We start from the raw sequence: 21743 nt of genomic DNA, 5'->3' as shown, positions 1-21743 counted from the left end.
TTTACAGTAAGTAGCTCATTCCTCTACACTCATTCAAATGGAACTGATAAATCACCACCACAAAACACCAAACAAAATGAACATAGCGGTATGTAAGTGACCATATTCTTATTGGATATGACATGACAAGAGCACATCAGAAATATGCTTCTGACATTGGATTAATCATTTTACCTGTGTGATCCTGAGCTGTTGAATGTTGAATTTCCCAGACTATGAGAGACTACGAATTGGAGGCCTGATCATTGCATGCTTGCTTGTAGCAGGTGGATTGTTTGTCCTACTTAGTAAGTACACAAAGCCCAATTACCAATAAGTTCTTACATTATGAATGTAAGTCAAGAGGATAGACCCAGACTTTGTCAGTGTTTGTAGTAACATCTCACTATTCTCTCTTCAGATCCCAAATGCACTAGAAAGAACAAGTAAGAGCCTATGTTATATCCACGTGTTCATAAACCCGTAACTAGGCCTACATAAATGCTTCACAAATAATTTATACTGTACACGAAATGATTGTTACATTGTACTATTGGACTGGGTGTCATTTTAAAAAATCTTGTTTCTATCTTCATTCTCTCTTTTCTTTCTCCTTCAACAACTAAAGAAAATCCGAAGATGACACAAGTGAACTCTGAGCGTTTCTAAAGGATGGAATCTGACTAACTGGTTGCTGTTGTTCTGATAATGAAGATTTGGGGGTGGGAATGGGGCAGGGCTCTGGCCATGACAATATAATGACACCTGAATGGATGTGAGAGCGGATGGAGGGTGGGTGGGTGGACCACAATACATCTATGTACTGTTTTGTTTCTTTATTGGCTCAAAGATATGGGTTTATTTTCAGGTGTTTTACAGTGATAGTGAGATGTATGATCGAACAACTGAAATACATTTAATTTAGCTTTAGGCCCTAGGCTTTATGGTCAAACAGAGTTGTATTGAGCTAAAACGATTTGCCTTCAAATGTTTGTGTAAATTCTTATTAATGAAAAGCCAAATAAATACAATTGAACACCATTGTTAGAAGTAAACAATATGCTAAACTGTTTGTATTCAGAGATGTGCACTGTGCATGCTCTCTAGATAGAATATGTAACCTAAGCAGGTACTGTACACAACTATTTTGAATACATTGATGTGATAATGTTCGATTTGGTATCTGCCATCTCTGCTTTTACATCGGCTAACGATTTGTTATAGCAACAACAGGTCATTGAAAGCAACCAATGACAAACAAATAATAAAATCCTCCTCCTCTCCAGCGCATGCAACTTCAATTTAAACTCAGCCTATTTTCAAACTGAGCAAACCTGTTGAGCGTCAGTGAAAAAGGGTGTTGGCGTCTGTCTGACTCAAGAGTACGACATTTCCTGATTTTTTTCCCACTACACACATCTCCATTTGGTTTTAACGCGTGTCGGAGGTAAGTTTTCATTTTCTAACAATTAGAGTTCGAGTGAACGCTCAGCTGTAGTTTCATCAAAAGTATGAGTATGTTAACAGTTATTTATTCTATTCATTACATCATCCTTAAAGACAACAATAGGTTAATCTTGTCTAAGTCATTTCTAAAATGTTTGCTTTGTGCATCTTTGACCAAGACAAATTTATAGCTCTATATTTTCCAGTAGTAGTAGCCTATCCCTAGTAAGACCTTAAAATAACTTTATTTCATTTATAGGCATATCCTTTTCTTTCCTGGCAAGAGTTGCTCAGTTTTGGGGAAAAGTTGAGTAGCCTAACTAAAATACTCCAAAGGGTACAATCTTTATTAGGCTATTAATTGTGTTTATAGAACAAAGATCTAACCTGCATGTAATGTAGTTTCAGTTAGTAGCCTACAGTATAGGCCTATGCGAGACATACAGAACAAGTGCATATGAGCCAGAGCCATGTGCAAGTATTATAAATAATAATGTTTCCGCGTCACGCAGATGTATTTGTAGATGTATTTGTAAACCTGCTTTTATGAATTCAGTTCTTGTTACTCACGCTGTTCTACAACAGTGTTTTGGATGTTGTTTGTAATATCCAAAGAAAAAGTCCTTAACCTATAGGCCTAAAGCAAATTTTTGTCCTTCGGCAACTTTTCTTCTCGTTTCTGTTCCGTTTAGCACTGGTGTCCAGGCAGTCTTATAAAATAGTGAGGACCTAATTAAATCGTGACGTTCAGTCTTTTATCTGGCATAACGCTCATGGAAAACAACGGAACATGCGGTCCAACCTTTATTGTATTCAATACATTTTTCTAGAGCCAGATTGTGAATGTCTGTTGTGCTCATCATCCAGCTGTGGTCCAGCTGTGCTTTGATGGGTGGAGGCTGGTCAGGCCTAATGATGCAACAATAACCATTACATATCTTCTCCCATTAGCTTATTATTATACTTTTTTTTCTGGACCAGAATATTAAGTATTTTATCAAATTAATTTCGCAAGATAATACGTTTGGGACTGGTAGGCTAGTTGGTGTGCTGTCCTTCTGTAATGGAAAATGCTTCAGTGCACATGCCGCTGTGTGTGGGGAATCACATTTGAATGACCATTTCTATTCAACAGCTTGGTGGTACCCTTCACACACTATTGTGCCAACTCAAACCGTAGGCTACCATGCTGGCTTGGATATTTTATTTTCACATTGTCCTTTTCAGCATGGCTCCAGCAACTATGGTGATGCGTAACCAGGCCAACACAGTACAGCATGGCTCAGTTATGTTCGGCTCAGTAGTGTGAAATGGGTATGCTAATAGACATTTTGAAATGGTATGAATGATTGATTCGTAGACAGACATGTTATTATGAAATTACTGTTCTATTTAAAGTATTCTCATAGTTAAAGCAGGGGCTGATACAAAATGTGCCTGTCCCCAGTCTCCTGTAGGCTATGCTTACGGAACTGTGATACCAGGGATCTGTGGTTCTTGTACAGTGCAAACAGCCCAGCTGATAAGAAGCCAGATAGAGCTGTTATCCTGGACAGATCTTTATTCACTGTGGTTACTCCAGCACAATGCTGTTGCTAAGGTGATTGCTACTGACAGACAGACTTAAAACTGACAGATAAATGTTATCTCACATTCAAAAGCTAAACGAATTCTACTACCTTCAGTGGGTCGCCTACTGGCGGCTCTAATCATACACAATGTTTGTCTCCACCTCAAATACGGATGAGCAACGTTCAAAAGTGAGGACCTCATAGAGACTGCCTCATTAAAAATGAGCGATTCAGTGTGATCACGGAGTGTGACGCTTATTTATTCTGTGAGACATTACAATATCACAAGAGATGATAGGCAAGCAATGGTTCTATATTTCCTCAGTTTAAGGCTCATTTGACTCAGATTCAGATAATTAGGGTTCGTCACATATTCACCATAGCAACACCATCAATCTTTACTTCAGATATATAAAACGCTTATCTAAAGAGCTCCCTGCCTCAGAAGCACAGCAAAGCAACACCAAGGTCTTTCCCTTGAAGGGAAGGCAGCATTACTTCTTTAAACAGTGGAGCTGATGTTGCTGCTATTGCTAACCTTGTGGCTGTGGGTAGGAGGGATGAGTCATGGTTATAGTATGCCACGTTCCCCCTCTCCATTGAGCAGCCAGAGGAACACATTGCCCTGCTCTACTCCAGCAGCTACTTCTTCATCAAACACTAACAACAAGGAAGTGGCTTCAATAGCCATTTATGGCTGACTGACAGAAAAACAACACTCTGTATGAGCAAATATCGACTACAGTTTACCCAGCTAGCTTCAAATGTTCACTGAAACGTCTGGTACTCGTTTCTGTCTGGTAGCCATCTATGACTGACTGACAGAAAAACAGCACTCTGTATGAGCAAATATCTACTACAGTTTACCCAGCTAGCTTCAGATGTTCACTGAAACGTCTGGTACTCGTTTCTGTCTGGTTCGGTTGTGGTTGTGAGACAGCGTGGAAGAATCTACCCAGAACGTTTTTAATCAACAATTCTGACAGCATGAAAGAAATATGTTAAATATCAGATGTTCTTTATTCCAGATGTAATATGAATTCATACATGCAATACTGTAGTGCTCTATCACAGTCCCTTACCACATTAGAATGGTTTCCCAGTGTGTGTGTCTTCTTATTATACCTCAAAGGGTGCTGCCTATTCTCAGCGGCATGTTTTGTTCCTAAATTAGCTGCATGCTAGATTCCTGTGTTCAGCCACCACATCCTTTATGGGCCATGGCCATATCCCAGATACTCTCTATGGGGGAGGGAACCTGTATGAGCGTGGAGAGGTGACTGGGTCATATTGGGAGTTGTACACACACATACACACTGACACACACACACAAACAGATGTACTCATCTAGACTCACCCACACACACAGGCAAACACATATTCACTGTAAACATAGTGTTTACACAGAACCCCTGCGAGTGTGGAGCAGTGACTGGGTCATAGTTGGGAATTTCATCGAGACAGTCCTCCTCATGTTGGTAGGCAGAGTGAATAGAGGGAGAACAGATTAATAGAAGAGACTTCACAAACACAAAGAAAACAAAAAAATCATAGATTTGATCCATTTCACAAGTACCTTTACAAGTAACTTTACACAAATAATTTCCCCCGTATGTGACTATTCTTACTCCTAATAAACTTAGCTAGTCCTAGGATGACCTTTTGAATTATTTTGTAGAGGGATGGGGGAGTTGTGACTGAGTGAGGCCAGAGGGAAAGACAGGGAGTTAGGAAAAGAGAAAGGGAGTGAGTGTGTGAATAAGGGAGGTGTAGTGAGTGAATGAGAGAAAGGGAGTGAGTGTGTGAATAAGGGAGGTGTTGTGAGTGAATAAGGGAGTAAGCACAGGTGTCGTGAGTGAATGAGAGAAAGGGAGTGAGTGTGTGAATAAGGGAGGTGTAGTGAGTGAATAAGGGAGGTGTAGTGAGTGAATAAGGGCGGTGTAGTGAGTGAATAAGGGAGTGAGTGTGTGAATAAGGGAGGTGTAGTGAGTGAATAAGGGAGGTGTAGTGTGTGAATAAAGGAGGTGTAGTGAGTGAATAAGGGAGGTGTAGTGAGTGAATAAGGGAGGTGTAGTGAGTGAATGAGGGAGGTGTAGTGAGTGAATAAGGGAGGTATAGTGAGTGAATAAGGGAGGGGTAGTGAGTGAATAAGGGAGGTGTAGTGAGTGAATAAGGGAGGTGAAGTGAGTGAATAAGGGAGGTGTAGTGAGTGATTAAGGGCAGTGTAGTGAATGAATAAGGGCGGGACTGGTGTGGGTGTGTACTCATCATAAGTTTAGACAACCCATTGTGAATGAGCAGGTTAGTGAGTGAAGTGGGATAAAATGTAGGATCTGATCATAAAGCTGGAAAGTATTAATAAATGATTGAGTGAGTGACTGAGTGAGTAACTAAATGAATGAGTGAGCGGGGAGGAGGACAATGCAAGGCAAAGAGAGAGGGGTGAACCGAGTCGTACTGTTACCACACAAACACCCGATTCTTCCTTTACTTCAGGCATTCAGTGGCAGGGAGGCCAGCGTGACCCATGTTAGAACACTAATCCTATTATGACCAGGCCTGGTCACCAGGGTGAATCTGCCTGGTGGGGAACTGAGGGTACAGCTAAGCACGATCCACAGCCTTGCCTATCATTGTCTTGAAGAGACAACCGACAACCCTAAACATTGCTACATGAATCTCAGAAGGTCGGCCGCACCTCCACCCTTTGCTAACGTTACTCTGTAATATGATTCCCAACTTGAAAAAGCGGAAAGAAAGAACCCCGGGAGAGTCTCTCTCTCTCTCTCTCTCCCTGAATTGAATCGTAAACCATCCACGACCGGTTTTTGGAGGGGTTCCCGCTTGTTGCATTCCCTCTCCCTCACCAACGTTGCTGGGGAGAGGGAGGGTGTGCTCGGAAAGAAACTAGGGAAAATGCCAAGTAGCATGAGACGCCATACACTGCTATAAGATGGAGGGAGGCTCCCTGTTTTAGCTGTGTGTTGTTGTAAAAGCTGTAGTGTTGTTATAGGAGCTGTAGTGTTGTTATAGGAGCTGTAGTGTTGTTATAAACGCTGTAGTGTTGTTATAGGAGCTGTAGTGTTGTTATAAATGCTGTAGTGTTGTTATAGGAGCTGTAGTGTTGTTATAGAAGCTGTAGTGTTGTTATAGGAGCTGTAGTGTTGTTATAAACACTGTAATGTTATAGGAGCTGTTGTGTTGTTATAAACGCTGTTGTGTTGTTATAGGAGCTGTAGCGTTGTTGTAAAAGCTGTAGTGTTGTTATAAACGCTGTAGTGTTGTTATAGGTGCTGTAGTGTTGTTATAGGAGCTGTAGTGTTGTTATAGGAGCTGTAGTGTTGTTATAGAAGCTGTAGTGTTATTATAGGAGCTGTAGTGTTGTTATAGGAGCTGTAGTGTTGTTATAGGAGCTGTAGTGTTGTTATAGGAGCTGTAGTGTTATTATAGAACGAGGGCACTACGTTCATCCACCTCTGGCCTGCTAGCCCCCCTACTTCTACGGAAGCACAGTTCCCGCTCAGCCCAGTCAAAGCTATTTGCTGCTCTGGCGCCCCAATGGTGGAACAAGCTCCCCCACGACGCCAGGACAGCGGAGTCACTGACGTTTCTGGTCACTTGGTATTTTCCTGCCATGGTAGTACAATGAAAAAACAACTATCGTGGTTTTTTGGTCACTACCATGGCAGGAAAACACAAGTGACCAAAAACGTAGTAATTTATGGTACTCACATAATGCAACATTGAGTACTCGCTATGCAATGGCAAAGCGTAGGTCTAGTACACTCTTAAACCACTTTTAGCTCATAGTGAAAAACCACAACACACATGGTCTAGTAGTGTAGTGTACCTTCTTAAACCTTGGGACCAGGATAGGGTATGGTGAGAAGAATGAAGGGAGTCGGAATCCTTGAAGATTTAAAAAACGTTAGTTTATCTGGTGCTTCTCCAGTATGTGGCTGGTGGCACACACCATGACGGAAAATAAATGTAGCCTTATCATGAGCAGAAACAAAAGGGGAGCGTGAGACAGTTGTGACATAAGGGATTTAGCTACCAAATCTCCTCGAGACTCCATTCCTGTCCAAATCAGTAGCCAGCCCTTCCAGAACCATCATGTTAGGCAGAGTGTGATCAAAGAAGGCCAAACCCCTGGAATACTGCTCCAGCCCCAGCATGTTTGTTATGTGGGGGGGGTTGTGGTGAGTGTATTGTGTGGTTGCTGATGGGGAAGGGCATTTTCTCTCTTTGTCTTTTATCCATAAGGTGTGATGGAAAATCACTGGGGTCTAGTTACTTTACTTTTTGGCCCTGGAGCCATGCTCAATGGTCCCGCATATTGTCCTTGTGGATTTTCTACTCCGCTATGGCAGTTGACAGTTATATGATTATAAAGACATTATAGCCCAAAATATATACAAGGAAAAGCTGAAACATAATTGGGTTTGAAGGTTTGGCATGAGATGAAGCAAAGGACTCTTGGCAACGTATGGGTTATGCTGCTGCTCAGAAGCCATTTTGTACAAATCTAAATCAAATATGGGACTCCAGGGAAAGGCTAAAAGTTGTATCAGGTCTCTGTTGACATTGGAACCAGTGTGAGCCAGTTTTGGGCACTATATGAGCTGCCATTAGCTTCCCGGGTTTGAAAAGGTCTAATCAAATCAAATGGGTTGTGGGACAAAGGTAATTTAATTCTAACAAGTGGAGCCTTGTTCAGACAATCAAGCGGGTCCATTTTTTTCCCATTTTGAGCAGCAGAGCTCTTGCTTAAGTGGGTGTGAAAAGGGCATGGAGGATGAGTGCCAATTTGCTAGGGTGCACTGCAGTCATAATGCTCATCTACTTTCTCATATAAAGTGAGCCTAATATTATAATGTGATCATATTATTATGCCATTAGTTTGTTTCACTCAATTGTTTATGTTCTGTCTTCCCCAGGTGAAAGAGAGTTTGAAGATGGCAAATATCTCTGCTTTGCTTTTATTGACATGTGAGTGGCAGGTCTTAAAGACCAATCATACACAGCTATTAATAGCACCACTTCCTGCTTAGGTTTTCCCCAAAGCTACCATCTCTGTTCATCTTGTTTTGCCCAGTCTTCACTCACAACTCTTGCTCAGTATTCAGCACAGTAGATACTACTGTATGTTTGGAGCGAGAGAGAAAATGTGTTTATGTAATGTTATGAAAGACATATGGTTATGGATGTGAATACTATACCAATCTAGAACTAAATAGAGGAAGGATATATTCATTGACCTTCTCCAGTGCTATTCCAGGTCAAAGCAGTTGAGAGACCACTAAAGTTACAAGTGCACTTGTCACAGGGGCGGGCAGCTGACTTCTTTGGGACATTGTTGGGATGCCATGTTGTCTATGCATTATGCTGTGTGCTTACCATTGTTTCTCTTCTGTTAGCAGTTGTGTTAGCAGTTGTGTTCGCAGAGGAGCAGAAAGAAAGTATGTAACTGACAATTGTTCACCATAATAGCGTTCCATAGTTTTATTACTCTAAATCTTTTCACATGCAATCGTATGGTCTCCAGATAAACCATTGATTCGGAAATTAAAGTAGGCCATTCGCTATTTGCCCATTTGTGGTTGGGTGCGTTCCAGATGTTTCTATTATTTTTGAAGGTGTCTGGATGCTGTATAAACTGACCTTTGTCATGTTTTTGCCCCTACAGTGGAGGAGGAGGATCCATTTACCTTTGGTGAGCAGAGAGATACATCTCATTCATAGTCTACTTGTGTCTTGTCTCTGGAACTTGTCTTTAGAACTTCTTTGTCTCTGAAATTTTTAGAACACTCAACAACAACAACTCTCAAAATTCCTGGCTTCCTGGCTTTTTTCCTCTCTCTCTCTCTCTCTCTCTCTCTCTCTCTCTCTCTCTCTCTCTCTCTCTCTCTCTCTCTCTCTCTCTCTCTCTCTCTCTCTCTCTCTCTCTCTCTCTCTCTCTCTCTCTCTCTCTCTCTCTCTCTCTCTCTCTCTCTCTCTCTGTTCAGATTATCACAGGCTACGTGTTGGGGGGTTGATCCTTGCAGCAGTTCTGTGTCTGATCGGCATCACCATCCTCTTCAGTAAGACTCCATCACATATACACATACTCACACACATACACACATAGACACACACATATGATGACACAGTCATAGCATGTATTTACACATGCTCACATTAACATAGGACACAGATTGACTTGTGACCATTCTTCTTATAACAGGCGGACACTGCAGATGCAAGTTCAACCAGGACAAAAGGTAAATGATCTATCAGATCAGTGCATGCTCAGTTCAGTCCAGATCAGGGCACGCTCTTTGTGTGAAACTACGTTTCCGTTAGGTGTGTGTGTGTGTGTGTTATGTAGCTAGGTGTTGTAATGTATAATGGAATGTAGTGTGAGTTGACACGCTGGTTTTCTCTCTGCAGGAGGAGGTCAGGAAGCAACGCCCAGCCACTCAACGATCAAGGTCTGTTCCCCTGACCTCTCAATCTCCTCTCTGATTGGCCCAAACTGTACACTGGATGATTCCTAGCCATCTGGATGCATAAGTCTTTGCTAGGAATATAATGAACATATATAACTGACTGGCATGTTTAAGTGATCATTACAAAATATCCTCTTCAGGAAAAAGGATTAGAAATATGCTGCCATGTTGGAGCAACGGGTGGGTTTAGGCATTATCTTGTTATTACGCTCTCCATCTGTTTCAGTGTTAGTTGCCTACTGCCAGGCCTTGGCATAGATAACACTGTCAGCAGGCATTGGTTGTTCTGTATGTCAGTCCTGCTATCACACAGGTGGCACAGAGACCCAAACACTGACTGACTGATTCTTTCCACTATGACTCACTAACTCCCTCCATGCCAGGTTCTCTGTCCTAGTGTTAATTTTGGCGCTCTTTTTTAGATTTAGTCTAGTCTTAGTCATTTTGACAAAAATATAATTAAGTCACATTTCTGTCATTTGAATAATGATTTAGTCTAGTTATTGTCAAAATTATGAAAACAGTGGCCATTTTCTGTCAACTAAATGCCCTTTCATTTTCATCACATCACATTTGTATTGCCTCATTAACCTATAGTAAACATAAATAACTGACTTCCATGTGCACAAACATACATATCCTTGTCCTACCAATATATTTTTCTGCATAACATGCTATTCTCTTCCCAATAGCAGAAATATGACAAACATATATAAGAATTATCTGGCCATGTAAATTCCTAATTCAGTCTACATAGATATTGCACATTACATACAAAACAAACAGACACATACAAGCGCAGAGAGAGAGAGAGAGAGAGAGAGAGAGAGTAGCACAATCACCAGATGGTGCTGCATGGTATTGACAAAGTAGTATGGGTTGCACCTCCGTCACTCAGTCACGTCATTGCCATTGTTATCAATGTTCCACAGACGCCGCAGCCACATTGGTGTCCAAAAGTAGAACGGTGTCTAATGACATTGAACGGGAGCTAATGACTGTTTCGCCCAGTGATGTGGTCGAGTCACTAAACCTCGAGTCCGAATCGAGTCCCAAGTCCCCTATGCTCGCTTATGAGTCCAAGTCTGAGTCACCAATGGTCGAGTCGCAAGTCCCTATGGCTGAAGTCCTAGCCCCAGTGCTCGAGTCCTATTTCAAGTGCTCAAGTCTGAGTCGCTGGGTCCACATTAACTCAAAATGAAGTAATTTACCCAGTCAGATATAGTGCAGTGGCAAGAGGAGTAATTTACCCAGTCAGATATAGTGCAGTGGCAAGAGGAGTAATTTACCCAGTCAGATATAGTGCAGTGGCAAGAGGAGTAATTTACCCAGTCAGATATAGTGCAGTGGCAAGAGGAGTAATTTACCCAGTCAGATATAGTGCAGTGGCAAGAGGAGTAAATTACCCAGTCAGATATAGTGCAGTGGCAAGAGGAGTGATTTACCCAGTCAGATATAGTGCAGTGGCAAGAGGAGTAATTTACCCAGTCAGATATAGTGCAGTGGCAAGAGGAGTAATTTACCCAGTCAGATATAGTGCAGTGGCAAGAGGAGTAATTTACCCAGTCAGAAATAGTGCAGTGGCAAGAGGAGTAATTTACCCAGTCAGAAATAGTGCAGTGGCAAGAGGAGTAATTTACCCAGTCAGATATAGTGCAGTGGCAAGAGGAGTAAATTACCCAGTCAGATATAGTGCAGTGGCAAGAGGAGTAATTTACCCAGTCAGATATAGTGCAGTGGCAAGAGGAGTAATTTACCCAGTCAGATATAGTGCAGTGGCAAGAGGAGTAATTTACCCAGTCAGATATAGTGCAGTGGCAAGAGGAGTAATTTACCCAGTCAGATATAGTGCAGTGGCAAGAGGAGTAATTTACCCAGTCAGATATAGTGCAGTGGCAAGAGGAGTAAATTACCCAGTCAGATATAGTGCAGTGGCAAGAGGAGTGATTTACCCAGTCAGATATAGTGCAGTGGCAAGAGGAGTAATTTACCCAGTCAGAAATAGTGCAGTGGCAAGAGGAGTAATTTACCCAGTCAGATATAGTGCAGTGGCAAGAGGAGTAATTTACCCAGTCAGATATAGTGCAGTGGCAAGAGGAGTAATTTACCCAGTCAGATATAGTGCAGTGGCAAGAGGAGTAATTTACCCAGTCAGATATAGTGCAGTGGCAAGAGGAGTAATTTACCCAGTCAGATATAGTGCAGTGGCAAGAGCAGTTATTTACCCAGTCAGATATAGTGCAGTGGCAAGAGGAGTAATTTACCCAGTCAGATATAGTGCAGTGGGAAGAGGAGTTATTTACCCAGTCAGATATAGTGCAGTGGCAAGAGGAGTAATTTACCCAGTCAGATATAGTGCAGTGGCAAGAGGAGTAATTTACCCAGTCAGATATAGTGCAGTGGCAAGAGGAGTAATTTACCCAGTCAGATATAGTGCAGTGGCAAGAGGAGTTATTTACCCAGTCAGATATAGTGCAGTGGCAAGAGGAGTAATTTACCCAGTCAGATATAGTGCAGTGGCAAGAGGAGTTATTTACCCAGTCAGATATAGTGCAGTGGCAAGAGGAGTAATTTACCCAGTCAGATATAGTGCAGTGGCAAGAGGAGTAATTTACCCAGTCAGATATAGTGCAGTGGCAAGAGGAGTAATTTACCCAGTCAGATATAGTGCAGTGGCAAGAGGAGTAATTTACCCAGTCAGATATAGTGCAGTGGCAAGAGGAATTATTTACCCAGTCAGATATAGTGCAGTGGCAAGAGGAGTAATTTACCCAGTCAGATATAGTGCAGTGGCAAGAGGAGTGATTTACCCAGTCAGATATAGTGCAGTGGCAAGAGGAGTAATTTACCCAGTCAGATATAGTGCAGTGGCAAGAGGAGTAATTTACCCAGTCAGAAATAGTGCAGTGGCAAGAGGAGTAATTTACCCAGTCAGATATAGTGCAGTGGCAAGAGGAGTGATTTACCCAGTCAGATATAGTGCAGTGGCAAGAGGAGTAATTTACCCAGTCAGATATAGTGCAGTGGCAAGAGGAATTATTTACCCAGTCAGATATAGTGCAGTGGCAAGAGGAGTAATTTACCCAGTCAGATATAGTGCAGTGGCAAGAGGAGTAATTTACCCAGTCAGATATAGTGCAGTGGCAAGAGGAATTTAGTCAATCAATTGTTTTCTATCCCTTTTCCTTTCTCTCTGTGCCATCAAATGTCTGCATATTGGCTAATCGTAATGTTATCAGTGCCACGTTCAGTTGCAAAACATTCTCGAACGTTGCAGATAGAAATTCCATGACAAGCAAACAAGATAAATTGTGCAAATGAATTCAGTTTTGCTGCGTGCTCTGGAGCAGCATGTGTACACGCTGTGTCTGTTTGGAGTCGTTAGGGCAACGGCCTGTCTGCCTGCTCTGCTCGGAGAAGAGGGCGGAGGAGCAGACTGAGGCTGCCGAGAACAGAGAGGAGAACAAATGCAAGGAAATCAAGATAGCAGTGACAGCTGTATAGATAACTCGCTTTGACTTCTCAAACACAGTAGAAAGCTAAAACTATATGATGCCCCGTCTCCTTGTTAGTTCAGCCACTTACTTAGCTAACTAGCAAGTTAAACCAAATAAACAGCTGGACTCACCTGCTCCCGCTTTCTCCTGTTGTGCTATTTGCAAACAAACACGTGACTGGCTCAACTGTTCTGGTGAACTACGGTAAGCTTCATAATGTAAAATAATATGACATGTTAAATGAAGAACGAACGCGATCTGCTTTATCTCCAAATGTATTGCACAAGTTGACTGCAGGTATTTACTTAAAAAGTAGCTACAAATATTACAATTCATTTAAAAACGTGTATAATCGGAGGCGGAGCCGGAGCCTGTCTGCCCACACTCATCGCTTGCTCCCTCATAGCTCACCAGCTGATGTAGGCTGGGAGTGGCACGTCCTTCCCTCTGCTGAACAGAACTGCCCTGCGCATATGTGCTGCTAATATTAATTGTGCTTATCATCAAAAAGCTCTCAATCTCTCCAAAAACTCTTGTCCAGTCCAGAACTATAGCCATGGCTGTCACTGTTTTGCCTGTGGTCTGGGGACATGGAGGACATGATCATTATGGCTGCCCAACAGTCTGTCTGTGTTATCTCACATGACTTGGTAAAAAATGATTTCAAATATTAAGTCATCTTTCTTTCTGTCCACAGCTCGGGCTAGTGAGTGCTAGGAACCAAACGCCCAACTGGCAGCAGATCAAATCGACTTTCTGTCTCTGCATCAATTAAGAGATAAAAATTGATGGGTGGAGTTGGCTTGTTTTTTGTCCAATGGAGGTTGTTTTTTAGAGAGTTTGGTGCTGTCTTCCCAAGAGGGAGGTGGTACTGTGCCATTGGAGATCAGAGGTGTGCTGCTTTTACCTGTGTTGCTGTTCTACCTACCGCCCATCACTCCTGTTTCTGCTCCGCCCAATACTCACACTGTAACTCGCCACCAGCGAGCACACACAGGCAGACAAAGCAGGACACGATTTTTCCCCAATGTTCTTTGTATTTAAACAGATAACCAAAAGATGCTGTGTGTCGACTCACTCATTATTTCATTGCAATGTTTTTCATCTTTAGTTGCTCCACCTGTGTGTGGAAAGTATGCAGTAGATTTGTGTATGTTTTGAATTGCCATACTGTCCCCTAATAATCTTACATGCATATACATTACTGGAAAATAGGTACCAGTAGCCATAAACTATTATAATTTCAATAACTATTCACACCCCTTTATCTTGATTATTCCTATATGAGCTTTTTAGTTGAATGTAGAAAAGTGCACTGGTCTATGCAGTAGAATCTGTTGTATGATAAATGCAATGTTTTTTAAATAGTAAAGAAAGTTAAAATTATTTGTATAAGCGGATGATATAGTCTTGATTGAGAGTGTTTGCCACCAAAACAACATTCATGTTATTTTAGTTTGTTAGATACCTGCTTACTTTTTCAGTCAGACTCACACAAGCAATCACAGTCCCTGAAGAGGGTTTTCTCCCCAATTGGCTTTTAATGAGTCACGGTCTACATTGAGATGTTTCTTGGCAAATGAATAGATGTTGTTTATGTTTGTAATTCAAATTAAAAGAGTTACCTTTTATGACTGTGTCCAATGTTACATGACATTATGCTAATAGATGCTGGATCTCTAAATAAAATAAGTCTAATAGGCTCCTCAAATGTAAATACTGCAAATACTTTTCTCTTGTTGATGTAAGGCCCATGTCCTGAGTGGTTCAAAACTATTCTACATCGCCATCTACTGGATTATATGAGACACTGAACAAAGACTGGTACAGTTTTTCTCAAATGCGTACAAGCATTTTTTGGAACATTATGTTTCAAAACCGAGTTCCCAAGACACTAAACTCTGTTGCCTTCTCAAAACATTAATACATCCATCAAAACTACGCTGAGTGTAAAAAACATTAGGAACACCTGCTCTTTCCATGATATAGACTGACCAGGTGAAAGCTATGATCCCTTATTGATGTAACTTGTTAAATCCACTTCAATCAGTGTAGATGAAGGGGAGGAGACAGGTTAAATATTATTCTTGAAGCCTTGAGACAATTGAAACATGGATTGTGTATGTGTGCCATTCAGAGGGTGAATGAGCAAGACAAAATATGCAAGTGCCTTTGAACGGGGTATGGTAGTAGGTGCCAGGCGCACCGGTTTGTGTCAAGGACTGCAACATTGCTGGGTTTTTCATGTTCAACAGTTTCCCATGTGTATCAACAAAGATCCACCACTCAACAAAGATCCACCACCCAAAGGCCTTGCCCTGCATTAATGAGAGAAATTACAGGGGGGGGGGGCTGCGACTCAATATTAGGAAGGTGTTCTTAATGTTTTGTATTCTCAGTGTAGCTACGTTTCAACACAGATCCCAAAATTGCTTGTATGCGATAGAGAAAAACTGTAAGATCATCTGGACTGCACAGGGAAACAGTCCTTTATAATATGAACCATACGGTCTATGGTATGAACACTAGCTTATAGCATTATTTTAAAGTGAAAGTGTGTCAAGGTCAAAAATATCCTCTAGCATAATTAAGTATGTCCTTGCCAGTTTCCGAGCTACAGTCCAAATCCACTTTCATCTTGCACTGCAAAATTCATGCAACAAACAAAACTCTACCCACAGGCATTCTACCATGAATAGAGTATGGCCATGATAACAAAAGCACCTTCTCATGGGTTACATTGTATTCTAAAGTGGTCATGGCAGGTCATGTGTTGCCATGGTAACTGAGATATGAGAGTCAGCTGATACGGGCAGCGGAAACAAAGTTGTGGAGAGTGTATCATTGTATGATACAACCAGAAGGTCACAGAGGGTTTGTGAGTTAGACAAGAAGAAACAAGCTGAAGAAGAACATTAGACCTACAAAGTTTTGAGCAAGAGTAGTTTACCTGGACCCATGTTAAGCCTACTCCTGGCCTAAATGGGCATTTTGGAGACTCAGTTGGCCATGCTGTTTAGTCCAGAAGTAGACTTAATCTGGGTCCGGGAGACTGGCCCTGCGTGTATTATTTGTGTTTCCAATGCTCAATCGCATTTCTTCAAACAATGTGATAAGAGTGAGTCAATACAGTCACATACACTATATATACAAAAGTATATGGACACCCCTTCAAATTAGTGGATTCGGCTATTTCAGCCACACCCGTTACTGACAGGTGTATAAAATCGAGCACACCGCCATGCAATCTCCATAGACAAACATTGGCAGTAGAATGGACTTACTGAAGAGCTCAGTGACTTTCAACGTGGCACAGTCATAGGATTCCACCTTTCCAACAAGTCAGTTCGTTCAGATTTCTGCCCCGCTAGAGCTGCCCCGGTCAACTGTAAGTGCTGTTATTGTGAAGTGGAACCATCTATGAGCAACAACAGCTCAGCCGCGAAGTGGTAGGCCACACAAGCTCACAGAATGGGACCACCGAGTGCTGAAGCGAGTAAAAATAATCTGTCTTCAGTTTCAACACTCACTACCGAGTTCCAAACTGCCTCTGGAAGCAACGTCAGCACAAGAACTGTTCATCTGGAGCTTCATGAAATGGGTTTCCATGGCCGAGCATCCGCACACAGGCCTAAGATCACCATGCGCAATGCCAAGCATCGGCTGGAGTGGTGTAAAGCTTGCCGCCTTTGGACTCTGGAGCAGTGGAAACGCGTTCTCTGGAGTGATGAATCACGCTTCACCCTCTGGCAGTCCGAGGGACAAATCTGGCCCCAATGCATAGTGCCAACTGTAAAGTTTGGTGGAGGAGGAATAATGGTCTGGGGCTGTTTTTCATGGTTCGGGCTAGGCCCCTTAGTTTGAGTGAAGGGAACTCTTAATTCTACAGCATACAATTACATTCTAGACCAGGGGTACTCAACTACTATTTGAGAAGGTCCAGTGACACAAATTTCCTAGGTGGCAAAGGTCCGGATGGATATTGTCCTTTATCGGCGCTGTGGTACAGCGTAGTAACAAACATAGTCGTCTATGACTTAGGAAACCTGTTGTTATATAAAATGTACATTAAATACATTAAGTGAGACTAAGAATTTGAATTAACTACAACTTCTTTCGAATGTAAACATGTGCAACATTGCATCAACATTGCTGAAGAACAAAAGTAGTTGCATAACTGTCTACGCAAAAAAATGCACTGTGAACCAAATATTTTATTTAAATGTCCCGTGTAGCTCAGTTGGTAGAGCATGGCGTTTGCAACGCCAGGGTTGTGGGTTTGTTTCCCACGGAGGGCCAGTATGAAAATTTATGCACTCACTAACTGTAAGTCGCTCTGGATAAGAGCGTCTGCTAAATGACTAAAATGTAAAAATAAAGTGCATGTTTTCTGGAGAACAAAGGAGAGTTGAACAAAAATAATAATCTGAATGCACAGAACGTCACTGCTGGCCATGCAAAATTCATGTATAAGTTACTCTGGGCCTTGCCCTGCATTAATGAGAGAAATTACACTTTCTGTCTCCTGCCAATGCTGTGAACTTTGGCACAAATGGTGTGAGAGCAACTCTGAGACACTGGTGCAGGTGTTCATTGGTGAGCCTGGTGCGGTATTTGTTTATAATACAGTTCATTGTGGAGAAGGCTGATTCAAGATAGGATTTCAAACAGATGTAAATAATAATTATTGGCTATCCAGCAAGCAAGCTAAGTTTACTAGCTAACAGTGAGGAGAAACATCAATACAATAATTTAACTGTTGTAAATCTCTAAAACTGATAAGCTGGTTTTACTATAAAAATATTTGCTGAAGCATGCCTGTTAGACATGGCTGTAGCTAGATATTGCATACCTACCTACCTAGGTACATTTGTACGGTCTGGTCACTGTGCAAAGGTTGAGGGTTATGCCATATTTATTTATATTAGGCTAGATATTGTTCTAAATGTAATCTCTGTGCTTATGCACATGTACAGTTGAAGTCGGAAGTGTACATACACTTAGGTTGGAGTCATTAAAACTTGTTTTTCAACCACTCCACAAATTTCTTGTTAACAAACTATAGTTTTGGCAAGTCGGTTAGGACATCTACTTTGTGCACATGGGCCAACACATGTGAAACAACATCCCACTAACGAGATGGCAACCATCACAGGTGTAACAAATACTGACTGACGAGGTGACACCAATCGGTGCGCCCTACGTGCTAACGAGCTATTCGTGCTAAAGTCCAACCTCAAAATATAAATGGAAAAACCAAAGCCTGTAACAAGTATCTTTTTTTTTATTTCTTTTTTTATTCACCGCAGAATAATTTCTTACAGTGGTTGAGTGGGTAAAATTCCAACGAAATGTATCTTTCTTACTGCCCCTCCTTTTTCTAGTCTGTCTAAATAAAGCATTGAAAAATTAAGGTGGAATTCCCCACAAAAGATTATCCATAGGCCCTTATCATCAATCAATATTTAGGATATGAACCATTTGCATTTCTAAACCACACATTGGGTTTACATTCAAACACTCTCCAAACACCAGATCTCAGCTTAGGTGCACTACTTTTCATGGTTTCATTACACATGGTGTTTTGAGACTTTACATTTTTACACTGTAGCTGCCTGCTCCATAGAACTAATACTGTACCTATAATATCAAGCTGCGCTGATGCAGTGGTGAATGTTTTATAGCTCAATGAAAAGTAGTATATCATTAACTGAGGACCACACTGGAAATAAGTGTTTTTACATCTCTCATGTGTCATCCTCTGGATTTTCTTGTTCTTAAATTATGTTTTTAAAACTGTATAATGTGTTTTACCCAAAACAAAATCAATCAATAGGCTTCTCTCTGCTCTTTTTCTTCACTCTTGTCCAAATGCTCTATACATCATGGGTACAGTGGGGAAAAAAAGTATTTAGTCAGCCACCAATTGTGCAAGTTCTCCCACTTAAAAAGATGAGAGAGGCCTGTAATTTTCATCATAGGTACACATCAATTATGACAGACAAATTGGAGAAAAAAAAATCCAGAAAATCACATTGTAGGATTTTTTATGAATTTATTTGCAAATTATGGTGGAAAATAAGTATTTGGTCACCTACAAACAAGCAAGATTTCTGGCTCTCACAGACCTGTAACTTCTTCTTTAAGAGGCTCCTCTGTCCTCCACTCGTTACCTGTATTAATGGCACCTTTTTTGAACTTGTTATCAGTATAAAAGACACCTGTCCACATCCTCAAACAGTCACACTCCAAACTCCACTATGGCCAAGACCAAAGAGCTGTCAAAGGACACCAGAAACAAAATTGTAGACCTGCACCAGGCTGGGAAGACTGAATCTGCAATAGGTAAGCAGCTTGGTTTGAAGAAGTCAACTGTGGGAGCAATTATTAGGAAATGGAAGACATAAAAGACCACTGATAATCTCCCTCGATCTGGGGCTCCACGCAAGATCTCACCCCGTGGGGTCAAAATGATCACAGGAACGGTGAGCAAAAATCCCAGAACCACACGGGGGGACCTAGTGAATGACCTGCAGAGAGCTGGGACCAAAGCAACAAAGCCTACCATCAGTAACACACTACGCCGCCAGGGACTCAAATCCTGCAGTGCTAGACGTGTCCCCCTGCTTAAGCCAGTACATGTCCAGGCCCGTCTGAAGTTTGCTAGAGTGCATTTGGATGATCCAGAAGAGGATTGGGAGAATGTCATATGGTCAGATGAAACCAAAACATAACTTTTTGGTAAAAACTCAACTCAGTCGTGTTTGGAGGACAAAGAATGCTGAGTTGCATCCAAAGAACACCATATCTACTGTGAAGCATGGGGGTGGAAACATCATGCTTTGGGGCTGTTTTTTCTGCAAAGGGACCAGGACGACTGATCCGTGTAAAGGAAAGAATGAATGGGGCCATGTATTGTGAGATTTTGAGTGAAAACCTCCTTCCATCAGCAAGGGCATTGAAGATGAAACGTGGCTGGGTCTTTCAGCATGACAATGATCCCAAACACACCGCCCGGGCAACGAAGGAGTGGCTTCGTAAGAAGCATTTCAAGGTCCTGGAGTGGCCTAGCCAGTCTCCAGATCTCAACCCCATAGAACATCTTTGGAGGGAGTTGAAAGTCTGTGTTGCCCAGCGACAGCCCCAAAACATCACTGCTCTAGAGGAGATCTGCATGGAAGAATGGGCCAAAATACCAGCAACAGTGTGTGAAAACCTTGTGAAGACTTACAGAAAACGTTTGACCTGTGTCATTGCCAACAAAGGGTATATAACAAAGTATTGAGAAACTTGTGTTATTGACCAAATACTTATTTTCCACCATAATTTGCAAATAAATTCATTAAAAATCCTACAATGTGATTTTCTGGATTTTTTTTTCTAATATTTTCTGTCATAGTTGACGTGTACCTATTATGAAAATTACAGGCCTCTCTCATCTTTTTAAGTGGGAGAACTTGCACAATTGGTGGCTGACTAAATACTTTTTTTCCCCACTGTACTCCCACCACCACTCTCAGCATCAGCCAATATTTATCAGTGGAGGAGGGAGGCACAATATCAAAGTTTCCCACACACCTGGTGTGGCAGTGAATGGTTTGATGACTGAACGAGAGGGATAGACCTACATTATACTGTATACTATCTAATTCAAATTGCAGGGAAAATGCTTTGTTATCATTATGCAGAAAGATGGGGCGGGGAAAAGGTGGAGATAAAGGGTTGTATGTTTCTCTCTCTCTCTTCTATAGGGTGTAGCTACATTAATTAATGTTTGATTGAATACTTTTCATCTATTCCACACCAAGTGAAGGCCATCTGTTCTGCATAGATGTTTAATTTCCCCCTGCTTTGACAATGGCAATAGTCATTTTCCATCTGACAGCCTGAGTGACAGTTTAGCGATTGAATTTTAATCACATTTCTCAATAAAAAAGCCCAGACACCCTATTCCCTATATAGTGCACTACTTTTGACCAGCAATTGGGAATTGCAAAATGTTGATTTTGATGTGTGCTTGGGGTTATTGCCTCACTGGAAGTTCCACTTGCGGACAAGTTTCAGCTTCCTGATTTGACATAAGGGATACAAACCCTCAGTTTACTGCAGGAGAAACCAACATCTTCCCATTAGACTAAGAGGAAATTCCCTCTTGGGCCGAGGGCAGACACTGCTTTTGAAGTTGCAGGTGGGGCTACACCTTCACTTGACCATGAGCAACCATTCTTCGGCTCATGTCCGCTACACTGGCGGAGGCAACCAGGTTTTTGGCTAAATACCGTACATTAGAAATGTGTTATAAACATTACTCTGACCATGCTATCACGAGACACCCTTCTTCTTTGAAGCAATTTGATCTGACGATGGGATCACTGATTCTAGAACTGAAAAATGACAGGAGTTTATCATGTGTATACACAAGGATGCATTCTGCCATAATTGTAATTCATATCAGTCATAAAACAGCAACTCTTGATCTTTGATCAAATAAAGTCAATATGAGATAATTTACCTTGCTTAAATACATTTCTGATATCCTAATTAGGGAATATGGAAAGATTTCTTCGCTGTGGAGAAAAGAAAACAAAGTGTATATTTACATTTACAGGTTTATTTATTTCCCAAATAAACATGAAAACAATTAATACAAGAAAGGAATTGATGCAGAGGCCTGTGATGGCTATCCTAGTGGGACTCGCATGCCAAAGTGACGATTAGAGAGTCTGCCTGATGTTTCAACAAACTATCTGAGTCCGACC

At 41.6% G+C, this 21743-nt stretch overlaps 1 protein-coding gene across 2 annotated transcripts; it reads left to right on the top strand.

The window, feature by feature from the left end:
- The first annotated feature begins 1305 nt into the window (after positions 1-1305).
- Positions 1306-14615, top strand: LOC121556098 (phospholemman). Of its 2 annotated transcripts, none has more exons than XM_041869981.1 (8): positions 1306-1426; positions 7937-7988; positions 8417-8458; positions 8686-8712; positions 9005-9079; positions 9223-9259; positions 9429-9469; positions 13682-14615. In XM_041869981.1, exons 2-8 carry the CDS (start codon positions 7955-7957, stop codon positions 13699-13701), a joined length of 276 nt encoding a protein of 91 aa, XP_041725915.1. In that variant the 5' UTR covers positions 1306-1426; positions 7937-7954; the 3' UTR covers positions 13702-14615. The 2 variants fall into 2 exon arrangements, with proteins under 2 accessions (XP_041725915.1, XP_041725916.1); XM_041869982.1 differs by having other exon boundaries at positions 1307-1426; positions 8420-8458.
- The last annotated feature ends 7128 nt before the right edge of the window (positions 14616-21743 follow it).

Source organism: Coregonus clupeaformis, chromosome 17, assembly GCF_020615455.1.
Source record: "Coregonus clupeaformis isolate EN_2021a chromosome 17, ASM2061545v1, whole genome shotgun sequence".
Taxonomy (NCBI): domain Eukaryota; kingdom Metazoa; phylum Chordata; class Actinopteri; order Salmoniformes; family Salmonidae; genus Coregonus; species Coregonus clupeaformis.
Note: the sequence above shows the minus strand (reverse complement) of the source record. Positions and strands in the feature narration are given on the sequence as shown.

Excerpts from the sequence above, each read along its gene's own strand:
- LOC121556098 (XM_041869981.1), top strand. The coding sequence starts at position 7,955 with ATGGCAAATATCTCTGCTTTGCTTTTATTGACAT. Across the intron at positions 7,989-8,416 it reads TGCTTTGCTTTTATTGACAT|CAGTTGTGTTAGCAGTTGTG; the intron begins GTGAGTGGCAGG and ends CTCTTCTGTTAG. Across the intron at positions 9,080-9,222 it reads CGGCATCACCATCCTCTTCA|GCGGACACTGCAGATGCAAG; the intron begins GTAAGACTCCAT and ends TTCTTATAACAG.